Source organism: Cebus imitator, unplaced genomic scaffold (genome assembly GCF_001604975.1).
Source record: "Cebus imitator isolate Cc_AM_T3 unplaced genomic scaffold, Cebus_imitator-1.0 Scaffold178, whole genome shotgun sequence".
In the NCBI taxonomy this organism is placed as follows: Eukaryota; Metazoa; Chordata; class Mammalia; order Primates; family Cebidae; genus Cebus; species Cebus imitator.
In genome coordinates this window covers 3,367,899-3,381,120 of record NW_016107493.1, presented here as the reverse complement: position 1 = coordinate 3,381,120, position 13,222 = coordinate 3,367,899, and the positions used below count along the sequence as shown (strand labels likewise).

The following is a 13,222-nucleotide window of genomic DNA, read 5'->3' as shown; positions in this document are numbered from 1 at the left end:
TAGGGATTAGGATGTGGATGTCTTTGGCGTGCTGTCATTCTGCATACCACATGATCTAATGTGGTCTGGGCCCTTATTGATAAATAGTAGATACATAAAGTGACATTTCCCTAGAGCAAAATCATCTATATAACTTTCTGGGGTGATAGATACTGGTCTTTTCTGTGCTGTTCAATAAGGTACCCACTGGCTGCATGTGTATACTGAATACAGTACTTGAAATGTAGCTAAAGAAACTAGAAAACGAGGTTGGATGTAGTGGTTTGTGCCTGAAATCCCAGCATTTTGGGAGGCCGAGGTGGGCGGATCATGAGATCAAGAGATCGAGACCATCCTGACCAACATGGTGAAAACCCGCCTCTACTAAAAATACAAAAATTAGCTGGGCATGGTGGCATGCATCTGTAGTCCCAGCTACTCGGGAGGCTGAGGCAGGAGAATTGCTTGAACCCGGGAGGTGGAGGTTGCAGTGAGCAGAGATTAGGCCACTGCACTCCATCCTGGTGACAGAGCAAGACTCCGTCTCAAAAAAAAAAAGAAACTAGAAAATGGAATTTTTAATTTAAATTTAAAGATTAAAACATAGCCACATGTGGCTCATGGCTACCATACAGACAGGGCAGCCTTAGAGTATCAGATTACTCTATAATGGGTTTATTAGACAGTGCTGGAGGATAACATTGAAAAGTTACCTGCAGGGGGAGGTTTACTTGAGGCCAGGGGTTTGAGACCAGCCTGGGCAATATTGGGAGATCTCATCTCTACAAAACTTTAAAAAATTAGCCAGGCCTGGTGGCACACTCTGGTAGTCCTAGCTACACTGGAGGCCGAGATGGGAGGACTGCCTGAGCCCAGACGTTTGAGGCTTGTGAGCCATGATTGTACTAGTGCACTCCAGCCTGGGTGACAGAGTGACACCCTGTTTCTAAAATAAAAGAAAATAAACGTCTCATAGTATTTTTTTTTCTTTTTGCCTTATTTCCAAGTTTTGGAAAATTTTGCTTAATATGTGCAAGTAAAATAAATAGTGACTCCAGCAGACTTACATCCAATAAAAATGTGAAGCCTAGTTTCTTTGTCAAATAACTGTAGGCTTTTTCTTTTTACCTTCCTTAGTTCTCCTGGCTCATGGATATCTGAGTTGCACAGTGTAGGTTCATCTGCACTTTTGTTGTCATAGAGCACATTCCTTGGCTCTTCCTTAATCAAACATATGTAAGTATCAGCTTGAGATAGACCCTATGGTAAGAGATGAGTAAAACACAGTCCCTGTCATCAGTCAGTGGTTTGTCTAGAAAGAAAGGATACACATGCAGACAAATAGATAGTGTGTGTGACAGAAGAACCAGGTACAATAGGGGCATAAAGGAGAGAGGGTCACTTCTACCCCAAAACTATCCATTAGTTTCAGCAAGGTTTATTGATAGAGTGGGTTGAATAGCGTCCTCCCAAATTAATGTCTACCTGGAACCTCAGAAGTGGCCTTATTTGGAAATAAAGTCTTTGCAGATTAATTAAGCTAAGCTAAGGTCTTACTAGATTAAGGTGGGCCCTAAATCCAATGACTGGTGTTTTTATGACAAAGGAGAAGATTTGGATACAGACATACTGGGAAGAAGGCCACGAGATGACTGAGGCAGAGAGGTTGGGGTGATGCAGCCACAAGGAACGCCAGGAGCCGCCCGAAGAGGCAAGGAAGGATGCTACCTGAGAACCCACAGCCCTGCCAGCACCTTGATTTTGGACGTCTAGCCTCCAGAACTGTGAGAGAATACACACCGAAGCCACCCAGCTGGTGAAAATTTGTTGCGGCAACCCTAGGAAACTGACCACTGGAAAGGTGCTGGGTAGGTCACAGAATTGAGGGCACTTCTGAGGAGATCAGCAGCAGGAGCTTGTGGACTGTCTGCGGCCATCCAGGCGACCTGCTACAGTGGCCTTTTCACCTTGTGTACCTTGCGCAAGAGCCTATCTCTCAGGAGAGGCTCTAACCCAGCTTCTCCCATTCCTTTCCCAGCAGCTCATTTGGAACACATGGAGTGGAGGATGGATGATTTCCCAAAGGAAGAGACAGCAGTCAGATAAAAACAATAGGTGACCACTTCACAGATGACAGTAAAGTCCCTTTTGGAAGAAGAAACTGTCTGTTGAATGCTACTCTTTTACCCAGTGGCAGTGAGTGGCTACAGATGTTGAGAAAGATTATCTTGGCCGTTATGTGCAGAATGGTTTGGAGCAAGAATGGTTGGAGCAGAATGGTTTGGAGCAAGACTAAATGTGAAGTTTACTAAAGTTTACTAAATTTCACATTTAGTAAAATTATCTAAAGGTGACGTTACAGGAGCACAGGGGAGCCTGTCCTACTGAGCCTCGGCAAAGGAAGGAACGCAATTGCTTTGTACTCAGTGGCATCTTCACATTAACTTTCAGGGTTGTGTGGGGGGACTGAGAAAATTCCTTTATTTTCTGTCTCCAACTATTTCTGCCTAATTTTTTGACTTTCTTTTGACATCTTAAAAATTAGAAAGCACATCTTTTTGCTATTTGTCTGCTCAATTCTATGAAACAGATACAATGTTAATTTTCACTGTTCTAGGGTGGAACTGGGAGCAGGCTGTTTTTCTTTAAAAAAAAGAAAACCTACTACAGAGAACCCAGGCTCAGAAAGCAAAAGTACAAATGTCTCCCATGCTCCAAGTCCCAGAGAGTAAGAAATAGGAGGCTCCATGAAGCCCACGATGAGCACTAAGGGTTACAGTTCCTCACCCTTACAGGCACCACCAGGCTGACATGGATGCTGGGAAGCGGGTAGGGTGGAGTTGTCTAGACAGAGAGAAGGCGCACAGCAGGTGTGAAAATAGGGGCAGGAGCCAGGTACTTGTCCTGTTGCCCTAGCCTTCTTCAAACATTCTGACATTTGGCTATTGTGTCCTGTCCGTTTGTAGGGCCGGCTGAGTAGATCTGATTTTGCCAAGCGTGGCTGGGCATTCTGGGACAGGCTACGCACTGGGGCTTCTGGGAAAGCAGAAGTTACACTCTGTACATGTGTGAGAATTGGATGGATGGGGGTGGTATGTGTCTTAGTTGGTTTGGGCTGCTATAACAAAAATACCACAAACTAAGTGGATTATAAACAGAAATGTTTTACTCACAGTCTGGAGGCTGGGAAGTCCAAGATCCAGGTGCTAACAGGTTCAGTATTTGATGAGGGGCCACTCTCTGGTTCATAGATGGTGTCTTCTTGCAGTGTTCTCACATGGTGAAGGAGGTTGCCTTGCTCTTGGGGGTCTCTTTCATAAGGGCACTAATCTCATTCATGAAGATGGAGCCCTCATGACCTGATCACTTCCCAATGGCCCCACCTCTTAATACCACCACCTTTTCTAGGACCTAGTATCTTCTAACAACAACAAAAAAAGAGCAAACAAACAAAAAAAATACCACCACTTTGGGGTTTAGGTTTGAATGTATGAATTCTGGGGGGACATAAACGTTCAGGCCATAGCAGTATGAGAGTAAGTCTTTGCTTTATCGTTTTTTAAACATCCAAGCTATGTTAATGTATTACTTATTTAAAAATTTTAGTTGGTTTCATATTTTAATGATGTTTATTGAGCCCAAAGAACTGGTTTCAAATATGTGGCTTCAACTGTATCTTTTTAAAAAAGTATTTTATTAACATCTATGCCATCCAGATTTTACTGCCTCAATTCACAGAAATAATTTTTATTCAAGTCCCTCTATTTTTAGTGCTTTATAGTTTTCAACTATGACAAATGGAAAATAAATACCCAGTAACCATCCTTATCTCCAACTGACCAAATTCTAAGAAAAAAAAAATGCAATTGTATTTACCGTCATTTAAAATAATACACATGGTAAGGCAAACTTTTTATATTGCTTTATCTCCTTCTCCCAGTCCAAAAGAACGTTAATCAATTGAACAGTAGATCTACATGAGGGAAATACCACTCCTTTGCTGTCAAATGCACGTACATAGACCTATGGCTGATCCATGGCAAAACAAAACTTGCAGAACTCTCTTGTGGTTACTGAACCAAATACAATGGGAAAATCATCATATATTTATCTACCAAGAAGTGTTGTTCATGCAGTGATCACAACCTGTATTACCAGTCCAGTTAGATTGGATGGACACAGAAAGGAAAAATTTGCTTTTACATCAATGTTTATATGATCTTTTCAGAAACAAATCAGCATTAAACTTGCTTGCTATGGATATAGCAGTGCTTTGCTGGTGGCTTCTAGGCTGGAAAGTCTAAGTAAAATACTTTGTAAATAATGATTCATTGGGTTAATATAATCAGAGTTGGATAATGTTTCTAAATTGTGTCTATTTTTTTTCTACAACAGTATAAGAGTATCAGTTTGGAACCCATTTAGGGTTAACAAGCCATCTTTTTACTTGTGAAAAACTGAAACACCTGGAAAAAAGAAGAAAAGGCAATAATTATGAAACAAAGTATACAAATCTCTCAATTTCATATTTAGGGAGAAGAACAATAAATAATTGACAATTGGGTTGATAAGATTTACAGTTATGAATAAGTGCATTTGGGTAGTTACTTACTCTCCTGTGGCCTCCATGCCTTCATTTATAAAATAAGAAACTGGATGACGTCAGAGGTTTTTTGAATATTTTTAGCAAGAGGTTTAAAATGTTATGGGGAACACACACATGTATATGTTTTTAATGTGGTATAAATTTAATTTATAAGATCAATGTTGAACACTTCCTTATAAAGCACATATGTAAGAGCAATTATGTTACTTTGAAGAGTGTAAGAATTCGAAATTGCAGGTAAATGAGTTACAGACTCAGAATGCAATTTATATGTGCATCTTCTTTTGACTACAAGGCATGGATAACATTCTGACACACAGAAGTAATTATAAGTGGTAAAGTGACAAGGGGTTTTTTGTTTTTTAAATTTGTCTTGCAATTTGAGGATGGTCTTTTAAAAAATTCTTAACTTTAAAATTTTAATTAAAAAAGAGAGACGAGGTCTTGCTGTGTCACCCAGGTTGGTCTTGAACTCCTGGGCTCAAGTGATCCTCCCATTCTGGCCTCCCAAAGTGCTGAGATTACAGGCATGAGCAACCATGCATAGCAGAGGATGGTCTTTATTTTAAAGTCTGTACAGGCTGGGCATAGTGACTCATGCCTGTAATCTCAGCACTTTGGGAGGCCAGAATGGGAGGATCACTTGAGCCCAGGAGTTCAAGACCAACCTGGGTGACATAGCAAGACCCTGATTACACTGGAAAATTAGATTTTAATGAAAAAAATTTATATTTTTTCTGAGTGAATGCAATAGTTCTTTCTCTTCCACAGTGTTTTCAGTTGTTGCCTTGTTAGTGTGCAGAACGTAGAAGTTTAATTTTCCAACAAAAAAACAATGTTTCTTCTTATCAGCATGTATTTCCCAGGGAGTTTCTGTGGCCACTCTCCAAAGCCTTCAGTGCTCTGTGTGTTGTGTTAAGCAGCAGCACAAAATTGCAGCAGTTGAATTCAATGAATAGATAGATAACTCTTCCAAACAGTGCTAGTTAATTATAAATGGAGTAATCAGTAGATTTCAATTTGGTGTTTTGCATTCTGGTTGTGATTCTTAGAAGAATCAGGGAGTAGGATCTTTAAATATTTTAATCCAGTGTATTCTCATATTTTATTTTAAAATAAAAAGAAAAACTACCATGTTGGTTAAAACACCCTGGCCTTCCTTTGTCAGGTTCCCAAATCATGCATATTTACTGTTAAAGGTCTTAAATATTGGATAAGATATATTGACTTTAAAATGAAGCATGATTTAAGCACTTGTGCAATCCTTGGTTTCTGTAGAACACAGTGTGAAAGCTACTGGATTGTCTGATTCTCCCCTGCTGTTTGAATAATACTCTTTTAGTTTATTGATCTTACCTTTTAGGAAATACCAGTGTTATGCTATAGGGATAGACCAAGGTTTAAATGTCTTAGGGTCATCTCTTGGGATCTAAGAAAGAAAGCAAATTAAATACTTAATATACCATAACACCACTGCAATATTTCAACAGGAGCATTACATCAGATCTTGGGTATTAAAAATTTTTTGGATGAGAGGAGACTGGATGTTTCTGGCTTCTGGGGCATGGGACTGTGTTATTCCTTTCAAATGACAACTGTGAAAAGAAGGTGGGTTTGTGTTGTCCTCTCTGCTATACCTAATGTTGCTAAGAGGGCACTTCAGACTTTTTTTTTTTTTTTTTTTTTTTTGAGAAGTTTTTGGTTTTTTTTTTTTTTTTTTTTTTTTTTTTTTTTTTTTTGAGACAGAGTCTTGCTCTGTCACCCAGGCTGGAGTGCAGTGGTACGATCTCAACTCACAGCAACCTCCTCTTCCCAGGTTCAAGTGATTCTCATGCTTCAGTCTCCTGAGTAGCTGGGATTACAGGTGTTCACCACCACGCCTGGCTCATTTTTGTATTTTGTAGATTTGGGGTTTCACCATGTTGGCCAGGTTGGTCTGGAACTCTTGGCCTCAAGTGATCCACCTGCCTCTGCCTCCCATAGTGCTGGGATTACAGGCGTGAGCCACCATGCTCAGCTTAGTAAGAGGGCAGTTCAATTAGTTACCTATCTTCTTTGCTTTCCAGATAAGAATCCAAAGAGAATTATACCTCCTATGAATTCATCTGGGAGTGGGGATGTGGCTAGGCTGGGTGGTGTACACACTGAGCCCACACACCTAGACTCCTCCACAGTGATAAGATAACAGCCCTGTCCACACCTTTAGCCAAAGGGGTTGTGTGACATTGTGTTCTTGCTGGTTAACCCCAGCCTCATTTCACTCTCCTGGACTACAAGTCCCAAGAATTGTTCATCCTTTCTCATGGTCCTCAACGCCTATCTCCTCTTCAGGGAATTCTCCCCTTTAGGTTCAACCCCAAAGCAGAACAGACATCCCCCCTCTCCCCTGCTATGTTTTGGTTTGAAGGGTTGACTTTTAGTTACAAATATGTTACAAAGCAAAGCAAACTTTTCCCTGATGATGGAAAGCTATGAGGGTTCCAAAGAGCTTTCTCCCCTTTCCTAATAGGTATTTACTTCACAAAAATACAAAAAGCCAAGAAATTCACCCAACTTCTACCACTCAGGACATTTTCCTGAATTCGTTCTTACTTTTTGCCCTCTATATTGAAATGTAAATGAAGGGCTAGGTTTGCCTTCCCAAAGGGGCCTTCCCTATTGTCTTCTTAGCTGCTCCTGTGAGAGCTGCTTGGCCCTCTTCTTTAGAATGAGCCTGTTCTGCAAGGTCTGGGCTGGACACAGGGCAAAACTCCTCAGTTTAGCCTATGGGAACTTTGAGTCTACTCTTCTGCTGAAGTTATGGAATTTTTAATCTCTCTCTCTCTCTCTCTCTCTCTTTTTTTTAAGACAGAGTCCTGCCCTGTCACCCAGGCTTCAGTGCAGTGGCAAAATCATAGCTCACTGCAGCCTCAAACTCCTGGGCTCAAGTAATCCTCTCACCTTAGCCTCCTGAGTAGCTGAGACTATAGGCATGGGCCACCATGCCTAGCTAATTTGTTTGTTAGTGAAGACACCGTCTTGCTTTGTTGCCCAGGCTGGTCTCGAACTCCTGATCTCAAATGATCCTCCTGCCTCAGCCTTCCAAGTGCTGGGATTACAGGCGAGAGCCACTGTGCCTGGGCACTTCTAGCGAATCGTTAAACCTAAGGGTGGTCTTAGGGATCCCTGACTCAATCGTCTTCACCATCATCATCATCAGTATGTATTGACCATTTACTATGTGCAATAACTGCTAACTGCTTTATATATTATCTTATTCAATTCTTAAAACAACCCTGTAATGTAACTAGAGTTATTCTCTTTATACCCAAACTGTCCCTCATTTTATAGATAAGAAAACTGAGTGATCAGAGAAGTTAAAGCATCAAAGGTAGAGCTGGGGCCGGGTGCAGTGCCTCATGCCTGTAATCCCAGCACTTTGGGAGGCTGAGGTGGGCAGATCACTTGAGCTCAGGAGTTTGAGACCAGCCTGGGCAATATGGTGAAACCTTGTCTCTACCAGAAATACAAAAACTAGCTGGGTATAGTGGTATGCACCTGTAGTCCCAGCTACTCGGGAGGCAGAGGTGAGGGGATCACTTGAACCTGGGAGGCGGGGGTTGCAGTGAGCTGAGATCATGCCACTGAACTTCAGCCTGGGTGACAGAGCAAGACTCCATCAAAAAAAAAAAAAAAAAAAAAAGAAAAGAAAAAGATGGAGCTGGAATTGAAACCCAGATACACTCTGACTTGGGGCCTGTCTCAAGCACTAAGCTAAAACAGTTCATTGTAACTCTTCTCCCTGGCAGGATGAGATGGCTGTCTTTTCTCCTGTTTTATATTTTGCATCTCTGATTTCCTCTCTTAAACTGCGGAATGCCTCTAGCTTTTGCCCTTCCCTTTTAGGTGTTCTCCCTATCTCTCCCTTTCCTCTGCTCCTACAAACCTAAGGAGGAAGAGATCACATAGGAGAGTTTTTAGATACAAATTATACATTGAATAACAGTATCAGAGAATCTCCCTTCAGAAGTAAGAATAGCTACTCTGTGAAATGTCACCAAACACTGCAGGGAAAAGATTCAGTCCCTGCATCCTGGGACAAACATATTCAATGTGGAACCAGTTTCACAGCCAATAAAACCTCTTTCAAGACAGCATGAGAGGCTAGAAGAATGTGGTTAAGAATGAGTGCATGCCTAAGTATGCGCATGCATGTGTCTGTGTGCGTGCATGCATGCATGTATGCGTGTGTGTTTATGGGAACAGGACAATAGGTTGAGCATTCTGAGGAAGACACCATGGGAGACTGTCAGTCTGTCTGAGCTGTGCAGTCCGCTCTGTGTTCCATCTCAAGGAATCCAGGTGACCGAAGCATGTCTGTGCTGGTCTAAGGCCCTGCCAATTATCTGTAGCTTAGATTTTAGCTGAACAGGCTGGAGATTTCATGTTTTCACATGTTGTGGTCTATGAGCCCTAAGAAATAGAAAGGCAGTCTTGTAGGGCTGACAGTACATCTCCCCCAGCTCAGAGAAATCCAGGGCTGTGTATGGAGTATGGGGTTGAACAGGCTTCATCCTGAATGGCTAGTGTTTGGGAGTGAACAGCCTGAGAGGAGTGGGTAAACCAGGCTGCCGGCAGTATGCGAAATGTTCATGTGCCTCTCCTCCTTCATCAGGGAGGAAGGGCTCCAGTTACTGAACTAAACAGGTGGCACTTTTAATGCTGCCAACTCTCACTGAGTCTGGGCATCTAGAAATGCAAAAGAAGCAGGGAGGGAAAATGAGAGGTGGGGATGTGAGAGACACAGTGCTGTAAAGGGAGTCCGTAGATGGAGATGGCATTAGGGTTTGCGGCGTGGGAAGAAGGTGAAGGACTTCGGAAACCAGCCATTGGTCAATCTCAGAATATCAGATTCTGTGAAGGACAGGCATGGCCATTTGGAATTGAGGACTGAGCTAAGAATGAAGGACTTTTCCCCACTAGGTTATGATAAAATCATCCGTCAGTGTAACGCAGGACATTAGCCATTTGTTATGGTTGCAAGGAGTTCTTGTGAGTCAGCATGTTCCAGGCTGCCCCTTCAGAAGTGGGGTAAGCTGAAACCTGTTTATAAACTTGTTTCCAAGCTGAGTTGTCTGATTTTAACTTCCAGGAGATGGAAACTGAAGCTGCTAATTGGCTTTACATGGCCTCCCACTATGGCAGCCCACATACAGCACATTTTGTGATTACTCAGTAAATATGTTTTGCTGCTGGTGATATTAAGATAACATGATTTTTTTTAAAAAAAGTCTGACCTATTCCACATTCTCCAAGGCAGTATTTTTCTAATTTTTGAGAGTGTGGAACCCTTCATGTCTCTGAATCCTAAAGATTTTTTTTTTTTTTAATGAAATCACTGTTTCTAAGGAGAAGTCCTAATTTGAAAGTGCTAAATATGTATTTATGTATATCTTTAAGGGAAATTTACTTTTTTTTCCCCTTGTGGAATTTAAGATGACTGTACAAAACACATTTTCCAAGAAATATGTATTTTTCTTTCTCCCATCACCGAAAAGGAAATTACATAAAGACTATGTTTCTGGCCATTCCTAGCTGAGCCAGGCTGCCCTGCTGGGCTCACAGTAGAAACCATCACCAGCAACACTGTCCTCACCAGAAATTAACCACCTGAGAAAGAGCCCATGTAAAAATGCAGCCAGCAATGCTGTGATTAAGGTTAAACAAACCCAAACATGTTTAAAAAAAAAACAAACAAAAAAAAACCTTTTGACATAGTAAATTGCTCATTCATACATTATAATAATAATTATTATTTTTGGTAACAAACATGCCTTAGGCTTCTTACCAATGCCTGCCTTTCTTGAAGCTAATTTACCAATGAACATGAGGCTGCTAGTTAGAAGAGTTGTTGTTTATTCTGGCCTTAGCAGGTTAACTTGATTTAATGTGGAAACACTTTTCAAGCTCTTTGGAAGAAGCATATTTTGAAGAAGTTCATTAAAAGTTTATGGGTTTTTGGTGATGACCTTAATGCTAATATTTAGAGTGACTCATATTTACACAGTATTTTTACATGCATTATTTTATTTAATTCCAAGGGAAAAGTACTGAGCGTTTTACCATCATTTCTGTTTAAGAAACAGATCTAGTTAGGCTGTTATTTACCTTATGGGTTTAAGACGGTTATTAAAAGAGGAGGTCTTGAACTTCTCAATACTTATGCTCTAGTACACAGATATTCTGACTCCCCGACCTTCTTATTTGTTAGAACAAACTGTGTTTTGACAAGAGCATTTAAAAGCCCAATACAAAGACTGTTAATATCTGTTTCTCATTCTTTCTCTGTATTTGCATAGTACAGCATTGTGTACCAGTGTGAATCATTATATATTTCAATTAAAAACCATGTTGTAGTTTGATCAAGTATATTAAAAATGTAAATTCTGATTTTTTTTTGTTCCAAGATGCTTTAGAGATTGGTTTGTGTGAGCAACCAGGCTATAAGAACTTCAGGAGGCCTGCTGTGCCTCCTATGGGGATGAATGAATTACTGTCACTAAAAGTCTAAAGAAGTAGACCTGAAGTGTGATAAAGACTAGTAGGAAAGCTGCTGATTGGAAGGACTATCCAGGTTTCACTCTGCTGATGTGAAAATGAATGGTGTGACCACAAATTCTATTTTCTCTCTCTGCCGGGAAGAACAACAATTGTAAGATTTTTCTACCAGAGAGGCAAATCATACACTTATGAAGAGGGCCACTTTTGAGGGCTACTTAATCCCAAGCGAATTTGATTCTTTTGAAGGTGCTGCAGGGCCTTTGCACAAGCTGCTGTCAGCCTGGTACCATTGCCAGCTTTATACTTGCTCCAGCTTTATACTTGCTCCCATCTCAGCAATGTATCATTGCCAGCTTTATACTTGCTCCCTTGCTTTGCTCAGGCTTTGGCTCAAATGTGAAAACTCCCAGAGGGAACTTCCCTAACAAACTACAATCAAATAATCTCTCCTTCACATTCTAGCTCCCTTCTCTTCAATTTTGTTTCACAGTATTCATCGCCACCTGCAATAATATTGTGCATTTGTTTACTTGTTTACTGTCTGGCTTTCCCCACAGAATGTAAGGTTCATGTCATATGGAGAACAATCTTGCTCACCACTAGTTTTTTAGTTTCCTAGCAGTGCCTGGCACATGGAAGGTGCTCAATAAATATGTTAGATGAATGAATAATTGCATGATGAGTAACCAAAGTGGGATCCCATCTATGACCCCCCTGACTTCAAGAAAAGCGCAAGGCTAAGTCGGAAAGGCTTTGTTCTATGGGATGTATTAGGATACCCCAGGGTCAGCCAAACACTTTTAATTCACAGTCATTGTTTGTTGTCCTTCCCTGCTAGGCTATAAATGCCTTGAGAGCAGGGACCTGTGAGTCTGGTTCACTATGTAGCACATGGTGGTACATGCCTGTAATCCTAGCTACTCAGGAGGGCTATATTCCTCGGACCTGAAACTATGCAGAAAGGAAGGGATCAAATGAAATTGTTGAATTTGATTAAGGCCAAGTAGAAGTTAACAAGTTGAACAGATGAATATGGTTCCAAGGAGAAGGAAGAGCACGGCAGAGGCCCTAAAGCAGGAGTGGGTGTCTCTGTCCTTGACATGAGGAATGACAGAAGAAGGCAGGTATGGCTGGGTGGGGTCACATGTGGCTGGAGAGGTGGGTGGGGTTGGCCATACTGGACGCTGAAGGTTTGTAGGCTTGGGAGGGCAAGTTAAGAAGTTTTCTATCTCCTATGAGCAAAGGGAAGGTTTTGCCAATGTGTGTGCTGGTGCAGCATGGTCTGCTTTGACACACCACAAGCTCTGGCTACAGCGGATGTAGGGAGACCAGCCAGGAGACAGCTTTGATCCAGGATGGAGAGATGGTAGGTAGCTTTAGGGTCACCAGAAAATAAACTCCACCAAGGCGGGGGTCTCTGTTTCATTCACTACTGTAGCCCTAGAATTGCTCTGTAGAACAATGCCTGGCACACATTAGATGCTCAACACTTGTTTGCAGGATGAATGAATAATATAGTGGTTAAGGATGGAGGAAACAGACTGGGTCAAGAAATTGTTGGGGGGTAAAAATGAATAGGACAGGGTGAAGGACTAGCGACTGAGTATGAGGGAGAGAAATGGCAGGATGGCTTCTTGGTTTCTTGTTTATATTTCTATATGGATGGAGAAATATTGCCATTTCTTGCAACAGGTAATAGTAGAATAATCTAAATTTTTTGTGTTTCTTGGCCTCTTTGTTAAACTAAAACTCAGGACTTCCTCCTTTCTGCCCTCCTTGGGAGGTTCCAATCAAGGCTGGCTTCTAACCAGCCCCCTCCCTCTGTTGGTGAACAGCTGAAGAGAGGGGGTCTGGAGGCTTGAACAAAGTAACTTAAGTCTTCTTAAGTATTTGGAGAGGGCTTTCTTCTCACTGTTTCAAATATATGTGAATTCAGTGCAATGGCTAGAAATATTGTAGGTCGTGAGAAATATGAAGGATAAATAATCATGGCTGGGCGCGGTGGCTCACACCTGTAATCCCAGCACTGTGGAAGACTGAGGCAGGCATATCACCTGAGGCCAGGAGTTCGAGACCAGCCTGGCCAACATGGTGAAA

At 41.5% G+C, this 13,222-nt stretch overlaps 1 protein-coding gene across 4 annotated transcripts in view; it reads right to left on the bottom strand.

Moving 5' to 3' along the window:
• Nucleotides 1-3,589: 3,589 nt before the first annotated feature.
• LOC108315736 (aldehyde oxidase 2) overlaps nucleotides 3,590-13,222 on the bottom strand; it is a 79,738-nt gene continuing 70,105 nt past the window's right edge. For all 4 annotated transcript variants that reach the window (XM_017545209.2, XM_017545212.2, XM_017545210.2 and 1 more), the window contains 2 exons: nucleotides 5,942-6,014; nucleotides 3,590-4,445 (listed from right to left, as the gene is read on the bottom strand). In XM_017545209.2, the coding sequence (XP_017400698.1) occupies nucleotides 5,961-6,014 (54 nt within the window). In that variant the 3' untranslated portion in view covers nucleotides 3,590-4,445; nucleotides 5,942-5,960. The remainder of the gene's footprint in view (nucleotides 4,446-5,941; nucleotides 6,015-13,222) is intronic.